Source organism: Diospyros lotus, chromosome 12 (genome assembly GCF_014633365.1).
Source record: "Diospyros lotus cultivar Yz01 chromosome 12, ASM1463336v1, whole genome shotgun sequence".
NCBI classification, from domain to species: Eukaryota; Viridiplantae; Streptophyta; class Magnoliopsida; order Ericales; family Ebenaceae; genus Diospyros; species Diospyros lotus.
In genome coordinates this window covers 19,408,668-19,430,436 of record NC_068349.1, presented here as the reverse complement: position 1 = coordinate 19,430,436, position 21,769 = coordinate 19,408,668, and the positions used below count along the sequence as shown (strand labels likewise).

General features: G+C 38.8%; 1 protein-coding gene across 1 annotated transcript in view; it reads left to right on the top strand.

Moving 5' to 3' along the window:
* LOC127786885 (calcium-dependent protein kinase 15-like) overlaps positions 1-8,723 on the top strand; it is a 35,218-nt gene extending 26,495 nt beyond the window's left edge. Inside the window, exons 4-8 of the mRNA XM_052314601.1 lie at positions 5,828-5,943; positions 6,048-6,215; positions 7,548-7,675; positions 7,811-7,910; positions 8,244-8,723. Coding sequence (XP_052170561.1) covers positions 5,828-5,943; positions 6,048-6,215; positions 7,548-7,675; positions 7,811-7,910; positions 8,244-8,330 — 599 coding nt within the window. The 3' untranslated portion in view covers positions 8,331-8,723. The remainder of the gene's footprint in view (positions 1-5,827; positions 5,944-6,047; positions 6,216-7,547; positions 7,676-7,810; positions 7,911-8,243) is intronic.
* The last annotated feature ends 13,046 nt before the right edge of the window (positions 8,724-21,769 follow it).

The following is a 21,769-nucleotide window of genomic DNA, read 5'->3' as shown; positions in this document are numbered from 1 at the left end:
TCTGTTTTGTTCTGATAGTTTCCCAAGCCATTTCTGCATCATGCTTGGGTACTATCTGCTACTTGTTTCAGTATTTCAGACATGAATAGCCTTGAATTTTATGTATCAGTATGAATTCTATTACTCTAAACTCAAAAGTTGCTCTAATGTGCTCTATATTAAATACAGCTATGCTGGTTTAGGGCATCTCCAATTGAAGAAACCAGGGTAAAAATTTAACCACATGTGCCATTCAATGCATGAGTTTCTTTTACATCACTTATATTGGACCTTCAAAAAATCTACAGTAAGTTAAACTTGGCACACCTGAAGTTTAACTGAGTTACTGCATGCATTCCTTATGTTTTAAAAATCACAAGAACCTCCTCTTTGTTAAACAGATACTAAGTAACCTGTTAAATTACAAATTTTCCCTTGAAATATTAAATTCTCTCTCTACACACACATACACACATCAGCTCTCCATCCCCCCCCTCTATATATATTCTTTGTTCCCCCTCTCCATCCTCTCTTTCTGTCATCTCAAGTCCCTATATTTTATGCACATCTCTCTCTATATACACACCACTAGAGGGAGATTCCATAGGTATGGATATCGCTTTCTATTGCAAGTGTGTGTGTTTGTTGTAGGCAATTCACTAAACCCTAAAGCTTGGAGGTTATTCCTAATCAGGTCCCTATCCCTTTGTAAATTACTTGAGTAGCACAAATATGACTTTCAGTGATCTCTCTGGTTTTTGTATGGGGAATATACCATATGTGTATATGCTTTTGTTAATCCTGGGATTGCTTGATATTTTTGTGAATTTCTGTTAAGATTAATCCTGTGATTAAGCTTCAGTCCTAGTGCCTCAAGTTTGAGTATATGAACTGCTGTAGGACCAAGAGAGAAGTCTGAAGAGGAAGAAATCAAAGAAGGAACAGAAGATGAACAGGAGTAGAACATCAGGATACAAAGAAGAAAAGAATAGGGAATAGAAGACAAAAAAATATATCAATGCCCAATATCCTGTATTCAAGATTCAACATAACAACACTTACAGAAAAAAAAAGATTCAACATAACAAATAATAAATCCTGCACTTGTGAGGTATTTATAAACTCACAAAATCCAATCAAATTAAGAATCCTAAGTAAAACAAAGAAACAAAAACATAACATCTAATCATGACTAAACTAGGAATCTAAATTAAGTAGGAACCAGAAGTATAAGGGGGCTGTTTAGTTGTGGAAAACAACCCCGGAAAACAACCACAGTTTTCCAGAAAATTAGAGAACTCGTTCAAATATAAAAAATTTCCAAACAGAAAATGGAGATTTAGAAAACTTGGCTTTCCAAATTTGAACTGAAGGTGGAGAACTTTTAAGATGAGTTGTCCTTATTAATTTGGAGATTGCAAAATTCGGTTTTCCAAAAATTTTCCCCAAATCATCTCCATCTCCTTCTCTAACACAAGTTACAAAAAGGAATTAAAATATCTCTCCCTTTTTTGAACATATCTTCCAATTTTCTATTTTGGAAATTACTTTTCTGTACTTTAAGATTTGAACATGTTTTCCAAATTTTCTATGGAAAATGAAAACTAGAAATTATAGACAACTGGAGATAGAAAACTGGAAATTATTTTCTACAACTAAACAGCCCCTAAAATTTCCATTTTTCTCTATGTGCCTAAATGACTAAAACCATAGAATTCTAAAATAGTTAGGATCTTCACCTCCATACCCAGTCCACATCAAACATTAATATTGGGAGCGAGCATCGATACCCAGTCCACATCAACAACATGCAATGGCAGGATGCACTAGGCAAAACTTCATCCTTTTTTCCTTTTTTGGTCCTTGAAGAGTCATCTGATTTCTGAACTTCATGTAATACCCTTCAAGTGAGAGATGAGAGAGATCTGGGACTGGGAAATCCCATACCTGGGATATCCCAGATCAAATCCCAAATATGGAACTGAATGTGCTAGTCAAATAATTGACAAAGGATATCCCCTATATGTGATATCCTGGATCGATCCCAGATCCCCAGAAATGTCTCCTGGGAAGCCTTCATTGCAGCAACCTGATGGGCTAAGGTGGAGGATCTTCAGTTGCAGCAAAATAAAGTGATGAAGAGGGCAATGGCATGAACGCTGGTAGCAAGGTGATGGTTACTTTAACAGCTTACTGAAAAGAGAAAAATGTTTTAGCTGAAACATATGAATCAAATAGAGGTTGAAATTTCTTGTTGTGCCAGCACCATGGCATTTGTATACATGCATGTAGCTATATGCACATAGAGCAGGAGAAGGTAGAGAAGTGGAGTTCTCTTGGAGTGAAGGCTACTGCTGTTGCATGTTCTATGACAGACCACTAGCAGGAAGGGTTTCCAACCGTTGCCTAGTTTTGGAAGCAAGCAAAAGCTATATGTGTGTATTTGTGAGATTTATTCTCTTCCATGTACATAATGTGTATATAGTCAACTGATAATTAGCTTACAATTAGGGTAATTAGTCTATATTAGTCTCCATGCACCAACCGTGCTCCATGCACATGGGCATAACCAGGCCTAGCAAGCCACGTCAAGCAAACTTGCTACCAATCCATGCCTAACCGAGAGACTTGGCCAAGCTTGTGACTTTGCGGCAACACCATGCGCACCATGCAAAGACTCGTGAGCCATGTGCACGAGACCCCGAGACCCATAAACAACCGAGTGACCCCCCAAATGCCTTTTTCGACATAATGAGAGACCCTTTCAGGACATCTCACAAGTCACTCGTTCCCCATGAAGACACATGGGAGACTCTTGTGAACCGCCCAAGCCCAAGAGCCTCTCTCCAAGCCATGCGAGAGACCCTCCTATGAGGTGGTGAGACCTGGTCAAAGATGCCTTCGAGATACTCGTCGAAAAAGGTGGGTAATGCCACCTGCCAGTCTCCTCTCCCTCTATAAATAAGAGGGTTAATTCCTCACTCAAGGTACGCTTACTTTTGCACTCAAACTCTCTCCTTGTGCCCAAGTATTCAATACTCTCAGATACTGACTTAGGCATTGGAGAGTCTGCACAGGGACATTCATCCACGCCCCTAACTGATTTCTTTCTCAATAGATCACTCGTCAAAAAGAGGGTCACTTGTCGCTTCAAGACTCACTCATCACCCTATGACTCACAAGCACCTTGCTAGGTCACTTGCACCTCACTCTCCCACACTAAAAATTCATTATTGTAGTTTGGCAACAATAGCAGTAAAGAAGTTTGGTTATTCACAATGTCAATCTGATCATACCTTGTTTATAAACCATTCTCTTAGTGGAAGGATATCCATTATTATTGTGTATGTGGATGATATAATTCTAACAGGAGATCATGAAGAGGAGATTGGAAACCTCATGATCTCCTATTAGGATTATATCATCCACAAAACTTCAAGAGGTTTCTTGCACATGAATTTGAAGTCAAAGACTTGGGAAATCTAAAATATTTTATCGGAATGGAAATTGCAAGATCCAAGATAGGTATTATGGTTTCTCAATGCAAGTATGTTCTTGATCTACTTAAAGAAACCTAAATGCTTGGGTGCAAACCTACAGATACTCCAATTGAGATTGTCACTAAAGATAGGGGAGGAAGGGAAAAGTGCTCTTGTTGATTAAGGAAGATATCAGAGACTGGTTGGAAGACTTATTTATCTCACACAAGATATAATATTGGCTTTGCAATAAGTGTAACCTGTCAATTTATAAACAATCCCAGTGAAGAGCACATGAATCGATTGTATCATATTTTGAGATACCTAAAGAAAACTCCTAGAGAAGGTCTATGCTTTAAAAAAACTAAGAAGAGGCATATTAAGGTATTCACTAATGCAAACTGGGCTGGCTTTATCACTAACTGCAAATCAACTTCCGGATATTGTACTTGTGTCTGGGGGAACTTGGTTACTTGGCGTAGCAATAAGCAAACAGTTGTGGCTTGGAGTAGTACTGAAGCTGAATTTTGAGCAATGACTCATGGAATATGTGAAGGAATGTGGTTAAAACGGTTACTTCTTGAACTCAAAATTGCAGTAGATGGTCCAATTAACATGTTGTGTGACAATCAAGCTGCTATAAGTATAGGTAAGAACCTAGTTCATCATGATCAAACTAAACATGTGGAGATAGATAGGCACTTCATAAAAGAAAAAGTTGAAGGTGGAATTGTCAATATTTATTACATATCTATTCCTCTACAAATTGCGGACATTTTGACCAAGGCTCTACCAAAGACCAATTTGAGGATATGAGATCCAAGCTAGGCTTAGTTAACATTTACAACCCAGCTAGAGGGGGAGTGTAGAAAAATGTGTAATTATATAGTTTTGTATTTTTAAGTGTGCAGTTTTGTCCCTAGGTGAAATTTGTCCTTGCCTTATTTGACAATTTTCATGACATAACTGACTGATAGGGGCAGTTACTAGGTTGTAATTCACATATATTTGTGAGACTTAAATAATAGAGGTAAGTTTTCTGTCCAGAAACTGCATATTTCATATTTAGTCTTGCCAAAAATCCAAAAATCCTATCCCTTTCAAGAAATTCAAGTAGAACTTTAGTATCTTCAGCACACTGAGCTTGAGAATGATCTATTTCAAGCCAAAGACCATTCAAACAGTTATAATATTCAGTAACAGAGAGAATCTTGAACCGCAGATGAAACTTTGGTTTTTAGTTCGTAAATCATCGCAGCATCTTGTTCCATGGAGTAGGTTTTTTGAAGCATCTCCCACATATCTCATACTGTAGGAAGGAACATGAGATTTCTACTAATCTCTGGCTGCATTGAATTCCATATCCAGGACATGATCATTGAGTCCTCCGCATCCCATGCCTGGAACTTAGGGTTATCACTGGTCAGACCAGTCCCATCTAAGTAGCTAGTTTTCCCTTCAAGAATGTCCACACAATCTGCGACCATTGCAGATAATTCTTCCCATTCAAGCGATAAACAACATTGATGCTTTGAAGCTCTCCACTTGGACCAGTATCAAGAACAGCTCCAAGATTGATGTCATGTTTTCAGAAATCCCAGACATCTTCTCACCAAATAATCAGAAAATAATAAAGGAGATTGAAAGGAAAGAACGGGTTAGAACAGTGGTCAGCAATGAAAACGCTGACAGGAATTCAACAAGCAGAAAGAATAGAGGCAATGAAGGCCAACAGGAAACAGCACAATGGGTTAGATTTACCCGAGCAGCCGAGCTGTTCTGATACCATGAAGAAAGAAATAATTCTTCTCTTGTATTGAACTGAATATCTCCTTTATAATATATACTAGAGATTGGGAGATTATATCCCAATATCTAAGAAATATACAACAGGGAAAGAAAGATAAACAAGAAATCTCCAATAATAGGAAGAGAACATATTTAGGAAAGGAGACATTAGGAAAGGAACCATATTTAGGAATAAATCCACAATCTTCGACATAAAATTTTCAAGAGTTGAGTTGATTAGGTGGTTAAATCTTGATATTCCTGGTCAATTCAACATCTTGATCAGCAAACAAGTGCTGGAGGTTATACACACACATTTTCTTGCCCACCAAAACTACTCAAGGCATTCATATACACAGGTGCATTTGAGGAATCTGAGTACCTTCATATCTTGTAAACTAGTTGGATTTTTGTTTAAGTTTTTTTAAATTTAATGGACTTGAACCTAGTGTCCCTTTATTAAGGGGTTGCAGGCCAAGTTGTTGGCTCTCTTCAAAAGGGGCTATACAGAAGAAAACCCACACTAGTTTCTTGCATTTTATAGATTAGAAATAAAGGTTTAACAACTGAGTGGAATGCAGATCATCCATGGATGAGAGAAGATGGAGATGCACCTGATAATCCTATTGATATTGCTGTCCTAACTAGAATGAAGCAATTCCGTGCAATGAACAAACTCAAGAAAGTAGCCCTCAAGGTGTGGCTTTACAGTATCTTCTTCTAGAAACTTATTTTTTCTTTTTGTCAGTTTTGATTTCTGTTAAGGTTATCTAATCTTAGTAGGGTTTCTTGCTCTTCTAGGTCATTGCAGAAAATCTTTCTGAAGAAGAAATCGTTGGCTTGAAGGAAATGTTTAAATCCATGGACACAGATAACAGTGGAACAGTTACTTTTGAAGAGTTGAAAGCTGGACTTCCAAAACTGGGTACAAAAATCTCCGAGTCAGAAGTGAGGCAGTTAATGGAAGCGGTATCTCCACATTTTCTTGTTTTATTTTTTATAACTTCATTAGCCTTCTGGTTGCTTTATTTATAACATACGATTGCGGGATGTCAGAAAGGGCTTCTTAGCAATTCAAACCTCATCACTTTCTAGTTCTTGTAGAGAACCCAAGTGAATAAGATACATTCTAAGGCTACAGAATTTTTGGAGTTCCGATATCCATGAATTTTAATGGATTAACTGGAAAACTGATTAGCTCTATCTCAAACATATTCATCACCTGCCAAGAAAATTAGCCACACCAAAAACTATTTTAATATGTCTTGAGTCTTGACTAAAATACCTACTATCACAGAAAGTGGTGAGAGGAAGTTTTTGGATAGATAAGCAAGGAAAGCTGTATAACCATATGTTGGACAAAGATCAGAGGAAAAAACAAACATGAAATGCGAACATAATAATCAGGCATGCATGTCTTGCAATTACCAAAGTAAAAACTGGGAAGGTCAGGAATGCAAGTGCAGTACAAACTCGAACAAATGGAAAGAATTCAAGCCATGTAGTAAAAAAAATGTAAGAAAGGAAGAAAGAATTCAGGCCAGGAAAATGGAGAAGGAAGCAACTGAATTGGGTAGCCAACTGAACAGGATGAAGCCAACTCTTACAGTTGTAAAGAAAACAAGAGCCAATATATTAAGAAACGAAAAGGGGTGATGGTGGTTCTTATTCACTTTTCAATGCAATTAACACCACAAAAACATAACACAAACAAAATTATGCAGTACTTTTTCCATAATACTAGCATGAAAATATCAATCATACTCATGGTCCAACTTACTATTTTCTGGTGAGTGGTAAAGAAAGAACTCTTGATCTTTGGTGCCGCATACTCTTTCTGGGCTTTGTTGCAGAGTATAATTAAGGCCCTCTCTGGGAAAGTAAGAGCCTGTTTTCAAGTTAAAGGGAAACAATCTTTATATTTTTTATGGTTTGCTTTCCAGGGACAGTGTCCCAGTCTTCAATAAAATTCCTGGAGTTCATAGAGGCTTCTTTTTGAATCGATGTATCTAGTATGTAGGTCTTTTTATTCTCCTTTTTTGTACAAGGTTGGTACCTCCTTGGATTGCATAACTTCCCTTCTATTGTGATTGACGTTTAGTCAGCCAAGTAAAGTACTATTTGTTGCATCATCATTGAATTACTCTATCACGGCATGGTAGAACTGGTTGCTCTGAATATGTAGTTAATGTAGGGCTGTTTCTACCTTTTAGTTTCTTCTGGATAAAAGTGTATTTCATCTTACAATTGAACTTTGGCAAGGTATTCTACGGGCAAATTAAAATCTTGTGCTTGTTCCAGGCTGACGTGGATGGAAATGGAAGCATCGATTACCTCGAGTTCATAACTGCGACGATGCACATGAATAGATTGGAAAGAGAAGACCACTTATACACTGCCTTTGAATATTTTGATGTTGACAAGAGCGGGTATGTTTTGCTCCCAAATATGTGTTTAGACATAGCTGTTGGACCTGTTCTAGGGTATTTTGAGCTTTATCCTTCTTCCCTCTCAATCTAGTTCTTGGGTATTTTGACTTCTATCCTTCTTCCGTCTTAATCCAGGTACATTACAATGGAAGAATTGGAACATGCCCTGAAGAAGTATAATATGGGTGATGAGAACACAATAAAGGAGATTATTGAAGACATCGACACTGACCATGTATGGTTTCTCTCTCCTTTATTATTAGGAATAATAAAAAGTATGCTCATCTATATTCTCCTTGATGCATAATTTCGAGAAGGAAATATATGTTACACCTACCTTGATAATCATGTTATAGGAACACATTTCATTTTTTTGGTAGAAGGGTAGGTTGCTCGTACGCAACTGAAACTTCACAGGTTAAGTCGTGCAAAGTGGCTTTCTCCCAACTTTTGCAAATTGGGGAGTCTGAAGGACACCCATTTATATTCCGTACTAAAAGGAAAGCTGACATGTCTAGAAACGGGGATGAATCAGGACTTGAAAAATTGCCCTTCCATTCTTTGGCAGGATGGAAGAATTAACTATGATGAATTTGTTGCCATGATGAGACAAGGCAATCCAGAGTTGGTCACAGGAAGCAGGCGTCGCAGATAAGGTCCAACATTACTTATGCAGATTCTTTGTTGCTCTAACCAGGTCAAGTTGCAACCAAGAATTGCATTACACACATTATTATTATTATTATTATTTGCTACTTTTTGTTGAATCTTTAGACCTGTTAGAAGAATTAACGTTCCTGAAAATGGAACTTGTTATAATCACTTGATGATCTAGTTTAAAATCCACATTCTATTGCTTTTTATGGGAATTGGAAATTCCACCAAAGTCAGTCGGACTTGTTCGATGGAATAATTAGAATTCTCGATCCCCCACTCATTTTCTTATTCCATTAAGCATTTGTTTGTTGCGCTTTTACTTTTGGCATTTGACAAGAATGTTCATAAAGATTGGTTATTGAAGAAGTTAAGCTGGACTAATTTATTGGTTTTTGGTATGAGTAATGTTTTTTGTATATGTAGTGTTTTTAGTATATGTAGTATAGGACCAGCTTAGTAAATGTGACTTTAAATAAGAGTTTTTTTTTTGGATGTACTAACAAAAGATTACAAGTTTTAGATTATAATGACTTTTTTCTTAATTAAGGTTCAAATCTGCATAATATGCAAATTCATTCACAAATTTTATTTGTTTATTTGATGTCTATGATTTGTGGTTATTGTGCATGTTTATAAATTTATTAATACACACCAAAAAGAGTGCAAGACTTTTCATCAGAGAGAGATGATTATATATATATGGTAAATTGTACTCGAATGTTATATATGTGATTTGAGCCATTTATATGGTGTATTTTAAAATGGTCTTGGAGATTCTTGTGATTTTATTTATTTATTTCTAGATAACTCTTTCATTAGAAACATTGTTAATTAAGATATAATAACATTGTTAGATTATGAGAAGCTATAAGTGCCATGACTGTTCCCCTTCTATCGCCGCATTTGCTTCTCATTTTTGTCGTCGCGTCTACTTACCTTTTGTTGCTAAGTGGTTGTCTTCTTTGGTAGCTTTTCTCTTCCGATCATCGTTTCCGACTGCGTGGACCTCCGTCTCCAAATCTGTTGCAACTGCGGGTCTCTTCTGACAACAAATTAACTTGCATCAACGTTGAGATAGTCATTGTGGGAGAGAGATGGCGAGAGTTGCTTGGACAATATTGATTGTCAAATCTGACGAAGAGATTTGGGTTCACTAAAATTTTAGCGAGCGAATTTGGCAATGGTGAGCAATGTTGAATGTCTCCAAATTGAGTTGTCTCGTTAAAAATTTGGCTTGGCAAGTGTTGGAGACAGCTTAAGTGTAATACCCTGTATTTAAATATCAAAGGCATTTTTAGAAATTATGGGGTCAAAATAAAATTTATCAAAGTTTTGGGCAAATGTGTAAATTTTAAAACATGAACGAAGAGGTAAGTGACCATACCAAGACAAAACTTGGAGGGTATAAATGCTCTAGGAATCATGGGTTGTCAAAAACAAGAGATTTACAAAGGGTTGGGGTCGAAATTACACGATTAAAGGCATTCGGGCCAAAGTGCAAAATCTAAAAACTAACGGAGGGTGGTCAAAATGAAGATTTTTCTAGAATTTCGAGGGTGTAATGACACATCCTAAACTTGTGGGGTCTAATGGAATAAGTGGAAAGTCTAGGGTTTGAGAGATAGGGGTAGAAACATGAAATATCAAAAGTTGGGAGTGAAAGTGTAATTAATGAAAAATATGTGTGAAACTTGTAAATCACCAGTCAACTTTGGGGCGGTCGTCGACGAAAGTTCCATGGGGCACTAGGGTGTTCGCTAGGCCATGATGGTTTGAATAGGCATGACCATTGGCCGAGATCGACGGTGTGGTGACGGGAATTTGGCATTTAAAAAAATCAAAAACTGGTCAGAAATTTTGAGGGCATTTCATCGCCATTTAGCTTAATTCAAGGCTTGAAATGATGAGGATTCGAAGCTTGGTGATCAAGAAAGCTTCTGTTTGGTCGAAAATTCAATGGAAATCAGGTATAAATAGGGTTCTTGAGACTTAAGGTTTCAAAACAAATCGAAGGAAATTGGCCGCGTTTTAGCTTGAATCGAGCCTCAAGTTTAGAGGGCTTTTGTTCCTCGAGTGATATAGAGAATTTCTAGAGAGTTTGGTATAGGTTTAGAGGGTTTTCAGTGACTTGGCTAGAAAATCGGGCTTCGTCTGAGCCACACCTGCAATCAAGCTTTTGAGGGCTTTCCGACAACTGTTCCGACCATCTAAGGGGTCCATCAGGGTCGCCTCGTCGAGTACTTCAAGCCCTTGTAGTCGTTTTGGCCATTGAAAGTCATCGGAGCCGACTGTCGTCGGAGAAGACAACCGGAGAAAAAGACTGCGCGTTGGCTTCACTCGTCGAGGCTGGAGGTGGCTCGTGAGATACTTTTTGCCTTTGAAATTATTTTTGTAATTTTTAGAAAAATATTTTAGAAATATTCATGAGAAAAGATTTGGTGAAAATGCATGATAGATAATTATTTTGGAGTTTCTAAGGAAAGGAATTTATGAAAAAATAGAGAAAAATATGAAAAATAGAGGAAAATGTGGGAGAAATAGAAATGTTAATTTCTATAGATACGATGGTAATTAGGAGACGATTTGACTATTAGAATGAAGGATTGCACGATATTCGAGGTGACACGCTTTTCGAGGCAAAAATTAACTTTTTGAATTAAAGTGAGTGGTTCAATTCCAGTTTTACTCTTGTCTTAAAGGTATTTAGTGTGTGTAGTGGGTTCAGGTGAGTAATTTTACTTTCCCGAACTTAGGTTGCATGTATTTGGACCAGTTCAAGCGAACAGTTATACATTCCAGAATTTAGGGTGTATTGTATAGGCATTTTACTATTATATTTGTGGCATCGTATCCATATTGATCATATGAAATATTGCATTAATTGTTTTACTTAAGAAAGAGTCGGCACATGGTATGCGGTTTTCATATCATCATGGTGTAATTTTATGTCGTGGTTTATGACATAAAATTAAGAAAAATGACGTAGTATGAGTCTATGAGATGGTTTTTTCTCAAAGGACTTATCTTTCTTCCTTTAGCTGCTTCTTGTCTATGACAACAATGCAATGCGATTGCATATAATGTACAAAAATGTCTAGGGGTGTTATTTTGGCATTTCTGAAATGTTTCAATTCTCGAAACACCAAAAAGAGGCCAAACAATGGTTTCAAGAAGTTTTTGCAATTTTAAAAATGTTTTCGAGATCGTTTTGTAATATTAAGAAAATATTAAAAATGTGTTTTCGTTCACAAAAAGATTAAAGACAAATAAAATTTGGTCTCTATACCTGGCGCACGCCTCAGTCATTGTTACGCTTGCTTGCAACGGTTTCCGCAATATCTTGCTACATAGGCCCACTTGTGTCTCTAGTCTTCCATGTTGCCTTGTAGCTTCTTGATTTTTTTCATTCTCCTCCTGTGCCACTTGACTTTTTTCTTTCTATAATTTTTTTTTCTTTTTATCTCTTCTTCTCCGTACCTTTCAATTTCTTCTCATGCTTTTTTTTAATCTTTATCTTCTTCTTTCCTTTTTTTCTTCCAATTTCTTCTTTTTTTAATATTAAATCTCTAATATTAATTTTAAAATTAATATTATTAATTAATTTATATTTTTTTTAAAACTCAATTAATTATATTTGTTTCATTTATTCTTTTCCACGTAAACTTACACTTTAAATAAGAAAAAATAAAACCAACTTAAATTGATGAAGATGCCAATGAGACCATAGAAAAATAGAATGACGAAGTGAAGTAAAGGAACTATTATAAATTGTATCCTATTTGATTTTTTTTTTTTATAAATTTATTGTTCGTTTTTAATTAATAAGTCATAATTCATGAATAATAGAACTTATATTTATATTTATTTAAATGTATTATAGAATTTATAATTTTTAATATTTATATATATTTTTTAAATTTTCTTATTTATACGTTTCTCCTCCTCCTCCGTATTTTTATTTCTTACTTTATTTTATAAATGCTGTTTTCTTATTTTTATTTCATTTCATATCAGTTTTTGGTTTGGTATCTATTTTTCATTTTTTATTTTGAGGTTGCATCAAAGCGGCAGTTGGTGTCTCCTCTGCAACACATTGACAATCGGCTCTTTGTTTTTGGTTGCTGCTAATGTCTCAAGCATTACAACGGCCAGCAGCAGTTACAGTAATAAGTTACTTCCAATCCAATAACACTTTTTAACTTATATTTTCTTCTTGTAATCTTATAATAATAATTTCTCTCTGATTTTCTGTATCACCCATCTCTCAAGATCAAGGCTATGATGCAACTTCTCAAAGATCGAATCACACACAAAGAAAGTTTATTTTTTGTATACTCTCCCCCAATACTTATGCTAAAATGCACTTAACTCCATTAACTAAATATATCACAAAACAGTAATTAATTTTATCACAAAACACTAGATTTATATATCAGGAAAATAAAATATTTATAATTCTCAAATTAATTCTATTATTATAAATTAATTAAAAATAAAAATATTAAACTTATCCTTTAAGTAAAGGAAAGTGCCCGATGATTTGAGAAGTAAAAAATTAGAGAAAATGGTAAAAAAAAAATAAAAATAACCACCAATCACAATCAGTCTCTAAACCTAAATAAAATTCTAATTTATTTTTTAAAAAAAATAGAAAAGTCAATTAGCCCATAACTTAAGCAAAATTAAGTTCATATTCGAATAGTGAAAGTAAGGTAATTCCCAACGCTGTATCCGCACTTCTAATTTCAGAAGTTAGAATTTCCCTGTTTTCTTTTTGGGTTAATGGTTTTATTTTATTTTATTTACTTTTTTTTCTTTATTTTTTCCTCTCAAATAATTAATTCTTGTCACTTCCCTCCATAGTGTTTGGTGTTTTATTTTGGACAAATAGCAAAAAAATCTTAAATCTTTTCACAAATTTATAAATTTATTCAAATGTTTCAATTTTGACAATTGTATGACATGATAAATGTTATACATATTTCTCGCATCACTTCTTATGGGCTAAATTCAGTCCAATAGGTCGGCCCAATCGCCTAAAGCCCAGTAGGCCCAGCCGAGTTCCTCAGGCAAGCTCATACATCGTTGGAATCCGAGCTCAGATTGTGGAACCAAATGAGCTCCCAGTAAGACTTCAGCGAACTCTCAGCGATATACCCAACGAGCTGCCAATAATGTTTCTAGCTCGCTAGTCTAACCGTTCAGCTCGTCGGTCAAACTATCAGCTCGCATAACAACATTGTTGTTGAATAACCGAAGGCAGGGACCCACCTACCTTATCTGATGCAAACCAGATCCCTGGTAATACGGAGCCCCACTCTTGATTTTATGGAATTGATAAAGACATCTTGTCTCCATGATGTCATTCTTCTACTTTTGTATTTTAATACAATTGTAAACACTCCTCACTATAAATAAGGGCCAAAAACACCATTGTAAAAGAAGAGAACTACAATAATAACATTCTGTTACTTTCTCAGAATATCCAGAGAACAATCGTGGAGTAGGCATCATTTTGGCTGAACCACGTAAAAACCTCCTACATACTTTCTATTCTGTTCCTCCTCCTTGCATTTGGGCTTATTTACTAATTGCGGGCCTACGAATCATGATTGGCTAATTCTGAACGTTGACATTTTGGCGCTAGAGGAAAGAGCTTGCTCTAATCGCTAGCAATGGTAAGAGGAAGGAACGCACGAAACTTTGATGCGGTGGCCGATTTGCCAGAAAATCATCGCGATCTACCGCTGAATGTTCCATCGGCCAGAGGACCCGTTGTTTCTGCAGTGGGTGCCCCTATTCCACCGCTAGTTGGAGTTACCATCAGCATGTCACCACAGACTCCTGTTCCACCCGTCACTCCGACCACCGGAATGGAGACGATCCAGGCCTGGAAGCAACGCTAGGAGGCATTGGAGAATACAGTTATGTAGCTCGCTGATGCTGTCAGGGTCCTCGCCCAAGCTCAGGTTCAGGCTATCGAAAGACCACCAGAAATCCCTTCACCCCGTAAGACTCTCCATCTGCGGGAAGAAAGACCTCTACCGGGCGAGGAGAATATCAAAGATAATTATCCACCTCCAAATCATCATTCTCTGGAATGGGAAAGAAGAAGGCGATCACAAGCCTAGCGATCTGCGGACCCGGACTCTACAGTTGAGGAGTTGTGTCAAAGAGTCCGGCAATTGGAGGTGCAATAAGGGGTCCATGGTCAGAATAATGGCCGTGGGGACAGAACGTCATTCACTAGAGAAGTTGAGCTCAAACCTCTCCCCCGTAGATTCAAAGTCCCGAATATGCCGTACTACAACGGGGACACTGACCCCGATGACCACTTAGACGCATTCAATGTCCAGATGGATTTGCAGACAACCAGCTCATTGGTCAAATGTCATGTCTTCCCAGCGACCTTGGGTGATATTCCCCGAGCTTGGTTCAAGGGCCTACCGCCTCGCAGCATTTACAGTTGGAATGAGTGCTAACGAAGATTTCTCAATCAATACAGGACACTGAAAAAGCAGCTCGCCATTCCGTGTCACCTCGCCATAGTGCTCTAGAGGACAAACGAGTCTTTGAAAGACAATATCGCCATGTTCAGGCACGAGGTGAGCAATATCGAAGATCCCTGCAATGAAAGCGTTATGACTGCGATCTCTGCAAGTCTCCGCAAAGATGAGAAGCTCTATGAGAGCATCTATAGGACCCTTGTTAAAGACTTAAGGGAATTCTATGAACGAGCTGTCAAAGAGATTCAGTGGGAAAAGGCTTTTGGCTCGAAAAAGCCCACTGTAATACCCGAGAAATTCTAAAGGACTCAAGGGTAATTTATCTTGGGGCAAAAATGGAATTTAAGGATAAATTAAGGATATAACGGTAATTTATTATCGTATGGATGACCGAATCGACTGCCGAGAATGTCCTGGAGCCGAGATGCCAAAGAAAAATGATGTGATATTAACAAACACCCCGAGATAGGATTTATGGTGAAGAAAGAAATCGGATCAGGAACAGTTTTCGGTATAACAAAATAGCAGCTGCCAATTAGGCTGCAATACTGAATTGTTATAGACGACTTCTTGAAAGTCAACGGAAGCTTGAGGAGGTTTCGGTTTTTCATGAAGAACAACCCTTCAAAGGTTTTAGGAAGAAACGAGAGGGTTTGAGGCCAAAACGAAGATTCGGGCCTAAGTGCAATTTTTGGAAATTGCTAAAGGGAGGCCGAAACGATATTTTTTCAGAATTCTCAGGGGTCAAATGGATATTTTAGGACTTAAGGGTCCTAAAGTCAATTATGAAAAGTTGAGGGGTTAAGTGAAAAGGGTCAAGGTGAGATAGCCCAAAAGTTGAGGGGCCAAACTGCAATCTTTCAAACTTGGCCAAAGGCAAATCCGACCAGACATTTTTTGGTCGCCAAACATCGCTTTCAAGCACGGGGATCGCATGGGCAGTGGTCGGGAAAGGTCAAGGAATCATCATGAGTCATCGTTGGGCGTCGGGGTGGCCAGATTTTCAAGAAATTCGACCAAGAAAAGCTGGCTGCGATGTTGGCCCTACAACTTGGTTTTGTGGTCAGCTAAAGCTCGCTCGAGGTCGATCCAGGGGAGGTCGAGCCTCCTAAGGTGATGGGTAAGGCGGCCAAGAGCATTTGGTCGTTCGATTTTGCCTATAAATAAGCGTTAGCGAATGCCAAAAATGAGGGAGAAAGAAGCTACAAATTGGCCGTGTTTTCGAATAAATTGGGAGTTCAAAGCATGGGGCTTTTGTTGCCCATAGCTTGAAGGTCATTTCTGGAGAAAATAGGCCATTTTGGTCAAGGTTTAATGGCCGTTCGAGGCCTCGCCGAAGCTTTGGCCGTCCAGTTAAGGGCCTTCGGGTTGTTCTTTCAGGCCATGAGATATGCCAAAGGGATCGACTTGAAGAGGGCTTTCAACTAGTGGAGTCAACTCAGATCGCCGGCACGACCGTCGCCGGAGAAGACGACCGGCGCGTGCCGGTCACGCGCGGTCTCTCACGCGTGCCCAATCACCCTAGCGCGTGCGGGCGCGTGGACAGTCCGAAAATTTTGGGAAAAATTCCTAAAAATCTAGAAAATTATTTTACGGGGGTCCGTGCAAAGAGTTTTGAAGTTGGGATTCCCGATATCTTGATTTTAGCCCAAAGAGCCTTATTTTGCATGAAAACGCAACATCTGGGTAAGTCCAGTATTTTTCCTTGAAAGTTTATAGTCTATTATGAATTGTTGTAAATATAGATTTGAGGAAATGGTCCCAAGGTATTTATTGGGATTTTTAGAAGGAAAAATGAAGAAAAAAAGGAAATAAATGGAATATTGAAATATTTAGTAATAGAATATCATTTTTATGTTTGAGGTAATCGAGATGGTGTGATTGGTGTAACTTTTGAGAGTTGGAAAAAAAATCGAGGTGGGCACGCATATCGAGGTGATGCACGCTTTTCGAGAAAATGCAAGTTTATCTCAAAATGTGAGTTTTCCTATCCTACATGATATGATTGTTTATTATGCATAATATTTATGAAAGATATAATTGCTCATATATGCATAATATTTACGAAAGATATGATTCATTTTGTCATATTGCATGGAAAGTCATGATAATTGTATGGCACGATATTATTATCACGTTGATATTTGTGCATGGGAATGGAATGTTGCCCCCAGAGTGTAGCCGTAATTTCCCTCGGGCAATGATGGAATAACGTTAGGCTTATCCTGCAGAGGTTCGGGATTTGCCTAGGATTTCGTGCCTGGCTGGTGGGCTTAGGAAAGTTACATTAAGGGCAAATGTTGTTCATGTTATTGCATCATGCATTTATATATATATATATATATATGTTTTGGACCCTCACTAGAAGTTTCATTTTCTAATAGGTTATGCCCCTGGAACATTCAACGTTCTAGTTTAGACTTGCAGCTTAGGCAAGAAGCAGGTTGAGATGAGACGGCACGTGATGGCGTGGTCGATGGATTCAGCGAGCTGACTCGGATATGTTTTAGCTGATGCTTTATTGATGATTTGTCTTGTTAGAATATTATGAAATCTCCATGTATTTATGTATTTCAATATTGAGAATATGATGTTAACTATGGTACGAATTCTTATGTTATAAATAAAGTGAATTGATTATGTACCATATCAGGTTTCGATTTTAAGCTTTCGCATTTTTAATGATTTGCTGGGGGTTTTGTTTGGAATTTGGTACTTAAGGTTAAGTTACGTGCCGAGAAAGAAAGAAAAAATAATTTATGTATATTTTGGGCCCCAGCATAGTGACACGCTCGGTAAGAAGAAAAACGGGGTGTTACACCCACCGGACCGAAAGAAGAGGGCGGGGGCTCCAACTAGAATAAGAAAAAAAATAAGAGAGACAATAGAAGGGAAGCTCGGGGAGAACGCTCAAACAATCAAGTCTCCAAGCGAGCTCACAAGGCGGAGAGGGAAGAGTAACCTTCGCAATTGGGTCGCTTCGACAGCTACTATGCCTTGTTTGATCCCCAATAGAGGATCTTCGCCATGGAAAGAAACAAGGAGGAGTTCGGGAAGCCCAATTCGATAAAAACTCCCAACAAATTCAGAAACAAGGAAAAATTCTATACGTATCACGAGGCAGGGTCATAAAACTTTTGAATACTGGGCTTTGAGGGATGCTATTGAGGATCTCATTAGAAGAAGTCAATTGAGGGACTATGTGGTGCAACCGATCAATCAGCTGACCCAACAACCGACATAGCAGCCGCCTCCCTTTGATGATGAACGCTCGCCGGCAGTTTGAACAATCTACACAATTCATGGTGGACCTCATCTAGCTGGAACTTCCCACAGGTCCCACGATAGGTACGTGCGTGAGACCAACCATGTCTTGTTGACAGGGTCAAACGAGCAAATCGCACCCATGAAGCAAGCTAAGGGGATGGCAGAGAAATCATTTTCTCGAAAGAAGAGGCCGGAGATGTCCATTGGCCACACAATGACGCCCTCGTTATACGGGCCCAGATCGACAATGCCGAAGTGCGAAGGATAATGGTGGACACAGCCAGCTCGGTGAATATAATGTACATAGCTTGCTTCGAGCTAGCTGTTGAGGCAACTGACAAATGTGCCCCATTCTTTGAGTTGCTGAAAAAAAGACAAGATTTTCAATTAACTGAAGAATGTGAGTGTTCCTTCCAATAGCTGAAATAGTATATGGGACGAGCTCCGCTCCTCGCCAGGCTTAAAGATGGAGAAAACTTGATTTTATACTTGGGAGTATCTCAGCATGCTCTTAGTGCAGCCCTCGTTCGAGGGGATGAAGGGGTGTAACACCCCGTGTATTATGTCAGCAAGAGCCTGGTTGATACGGAGACAAGGTACATGCCAATGGAAAAGTTGGCCAATTGCCTGGTAATGGTATTAAGGAAGCTACGGCCTTATTTTCAGGCTCATCATATTGAAGTCCTGACTAAGTACCTGCTAAGGCAAATCTTGCAAAAGCCAAGCACCTCGGGTCGCCTACTAAAGTGGGCTATCGAGCTTGCTCAATTTAATATAGAATATAAACCAAGGACGACGATAAAGGGGCAAGCGTTGGCGGACTTCATTACTGAGTTCGCTGGTCCAATTGAAGAGAAAGTTAAATGCTCGGAAGCTCCGACCTGGGAGTTATATGTGGATGGATCATCAAGCAAATAGAGAGCTAGAGCTGGGGTCATGTTAATAAGCCTTGAGGGCCATAGGATCCTCTATGCCCTGAGATTCAATTTTCCAACCACCAATAATGAAGCTGAGTATGAAACATTGCTGGCAGGACTTCGCTTAGCAAAGAAAGTGCTAGCTGAGGCTTTGTTAGTTTTCAGCAATTCTCAGCTTGTTGTTAACCAAATACGGGGTGAATATCAAGCTAGGGATACAAAAATGGCAGCATACTTGCACAAAGTATGCAAGTTCCTGCTTGCCTTTGAGAAGTATGAGATACGCTAGATTCGTCGATCTTAAAACTCTCACGCAGATGCACTAGCCCGATTGGTGACTGCCAGAGATGCGAAATTCTTAGGGGCCATACCAGTAGAGTTCTTGGCTACCCCAAGCACGGATCAGCAAGCTAAAATGCTGACAATTGGCGTGCCCCAAGGCTCATGGATGAATCTCATTTTGGATTACCTCCAAAACAGAAAGCTGCCAGAAGATAAGTTGGAGCCACGCAAGTTGCGAGCTCGAGCAGCTCGGTACTGCATCTATGATGATAGATTATATAAGAGAGGGTTTTCAGCCCCGCTTCTGAGGTGTGTTGATGGCACCGACTATCAAATCGTGCTGGAAGAAATTCACGCGGGCTATTGCGGTAATCATGCTAGAGCACTTTCATTGGCACAAAAGGCACTTTGATAGGGGTTTTACTAGTTCATAATAAAGCAAGATGCCGCAGAGCTGGTCAATAAATGTAACAAGTGCTAGAGATTTGCTAAAGTCCTGCAAGCTCTGCCAGTCTACCTACATTAGATGAACAGCATATGGCCTTTTGCTATTTGGGGCATGGACTTAATTGGGCCGCTTCCAACAGTTTGTGGAGGGTGCAAGTACGCCATTATGGCAATTGATTACTTCACAAAATAGGTAGAAGCCAAAGAGCTCACGCAGATCACCAGCTCAAAGGTACAAATATTTACATGGGATAATATTATTTACAAGTTCAGAGTTCCACGAAAAATAGTTACGGACAATGGAACCCAATTCACTAGCGAGCAGTTTCATTCAGTTATGCGAATTGCTAGGGATCCAGAAGAGTTTCACGGTCGTGGACCACCCCCAGGCCAATGGACAGGTCGAGGCTGTGAACAAAATAATCAAACAGCTCTTAAAGACCAAACTAGAGGCCAGAAAAGGAGCTTGGGTGGACGAACTGCAAACGGTACTCTGAGCCTATCGAACTACAGGTCGAAGCACCACGGGGGAAACCCCATTCTCAATGGTGTATGGGTTTGAAGCTATCATCCCAGCAGAAAACGAGGTGACCAGCCATCGAAGGTCCACCTTCAATTCAAATGACAATGACGAGCTGCTGGCAGTGAGCCTTAACCTACTCGAAGAGGTGAGAGATATAACCCGCATGAGGGTCGTCATTTATCAACAAAATGTGGCATGGTACTACAACAGAAAGGTCTAGATTCTACGCTATAATGTCGGAAACCTAGTATTGCACCTGATACTTCCTGGAGCTCGCAAAGCAAGTGAAGGCACTCTTGGCCCTAATTGGGAAGGACCCTTTATCATCGAGGAAAACTTCGGAAATTGAGCATATCATTTGGCAAATATGACGGAGCTATTCTCCCGCGAGCTTGGAATGCAGAGTACCTCCGTCCTTACTTCCAATAAATGTAATTGTTCTGACCTATGCTCCAAATTTCTATTGCAATTAATTTTCATAATTTTGATTAGAATTTATGAATTTTCGTGCATTACGCCTTATTTTTATTTGATTGAATATCTCCAAAATGAGGGGTTGAGAAACTATGGTTTGCGAGCTGAAGCCCATTCAACTTAGCCAACGTGCTATGGCTTGCGGCTTAACTGAGCATTCATCTTGGTCCCCAATCAGGTCTTGGTCTGCGAGCTGAGACCTATTCCTCTTGACTTAGTGTCATGGTTTGGCACCTACTAAGCAAACCACTTCCATTATTTAAGCTAAAGGATCATTAGATGAGGTCCTTTCATCTTGACTCAAGTCATGGTTTGCGACCCACCTGGATATTCCCTCTTAGTTCATTAAACTTGTAATAAGCCATGGTGTGCTAGTTGAGACCAACCCATGATCCACCTGGGCATATAACTTGGCAACGCAAGTCGAAGGATCACTAGTTGGAGTCCTTTCATCTTGACTCAAGTCATGGTCTGCGACCTACCTGGGTGTTCCTTCTTGATTAGTCCAGCTTGTGAAAAACCATGGTATGTTAGTCGGGATCAGCCTATGATTCGCTTGGACATATAGCTTGGTAATACAAGTTAGTCAAATACAAGCCAAGGTATGTCAGTTGAGGTCGCAATGAAATTTACCTGGACATATATCTTGGCAATGTTATCATTATGACCTATATGTTATATTGTGAAGGACGTGTTAGCTGAGATTTGCCTTAAATATGGCTGTTTACAACCTACCAGACACGCATCTTAATTGTCAATTATTATGTTCATTGATCACGAGCTGTTCAAGCATGGCATATTAGCTGAGATCACAAGACGATCTACCTAAGCATACATCTCAGCAAGGTTATCAATATGATCCTATCAAGACGTGTTATCTAAGGGTTGTCTCAATTTGCCGAAGTATGGATGACTGCACCTTACTAGACATGCATTAATTAATGGTTATTACGTCTATTATCGATGAACTATTTTAAGCCTACTAAGCCATGAGTTGGGAATTCTCTGAGTCTATCTGGAC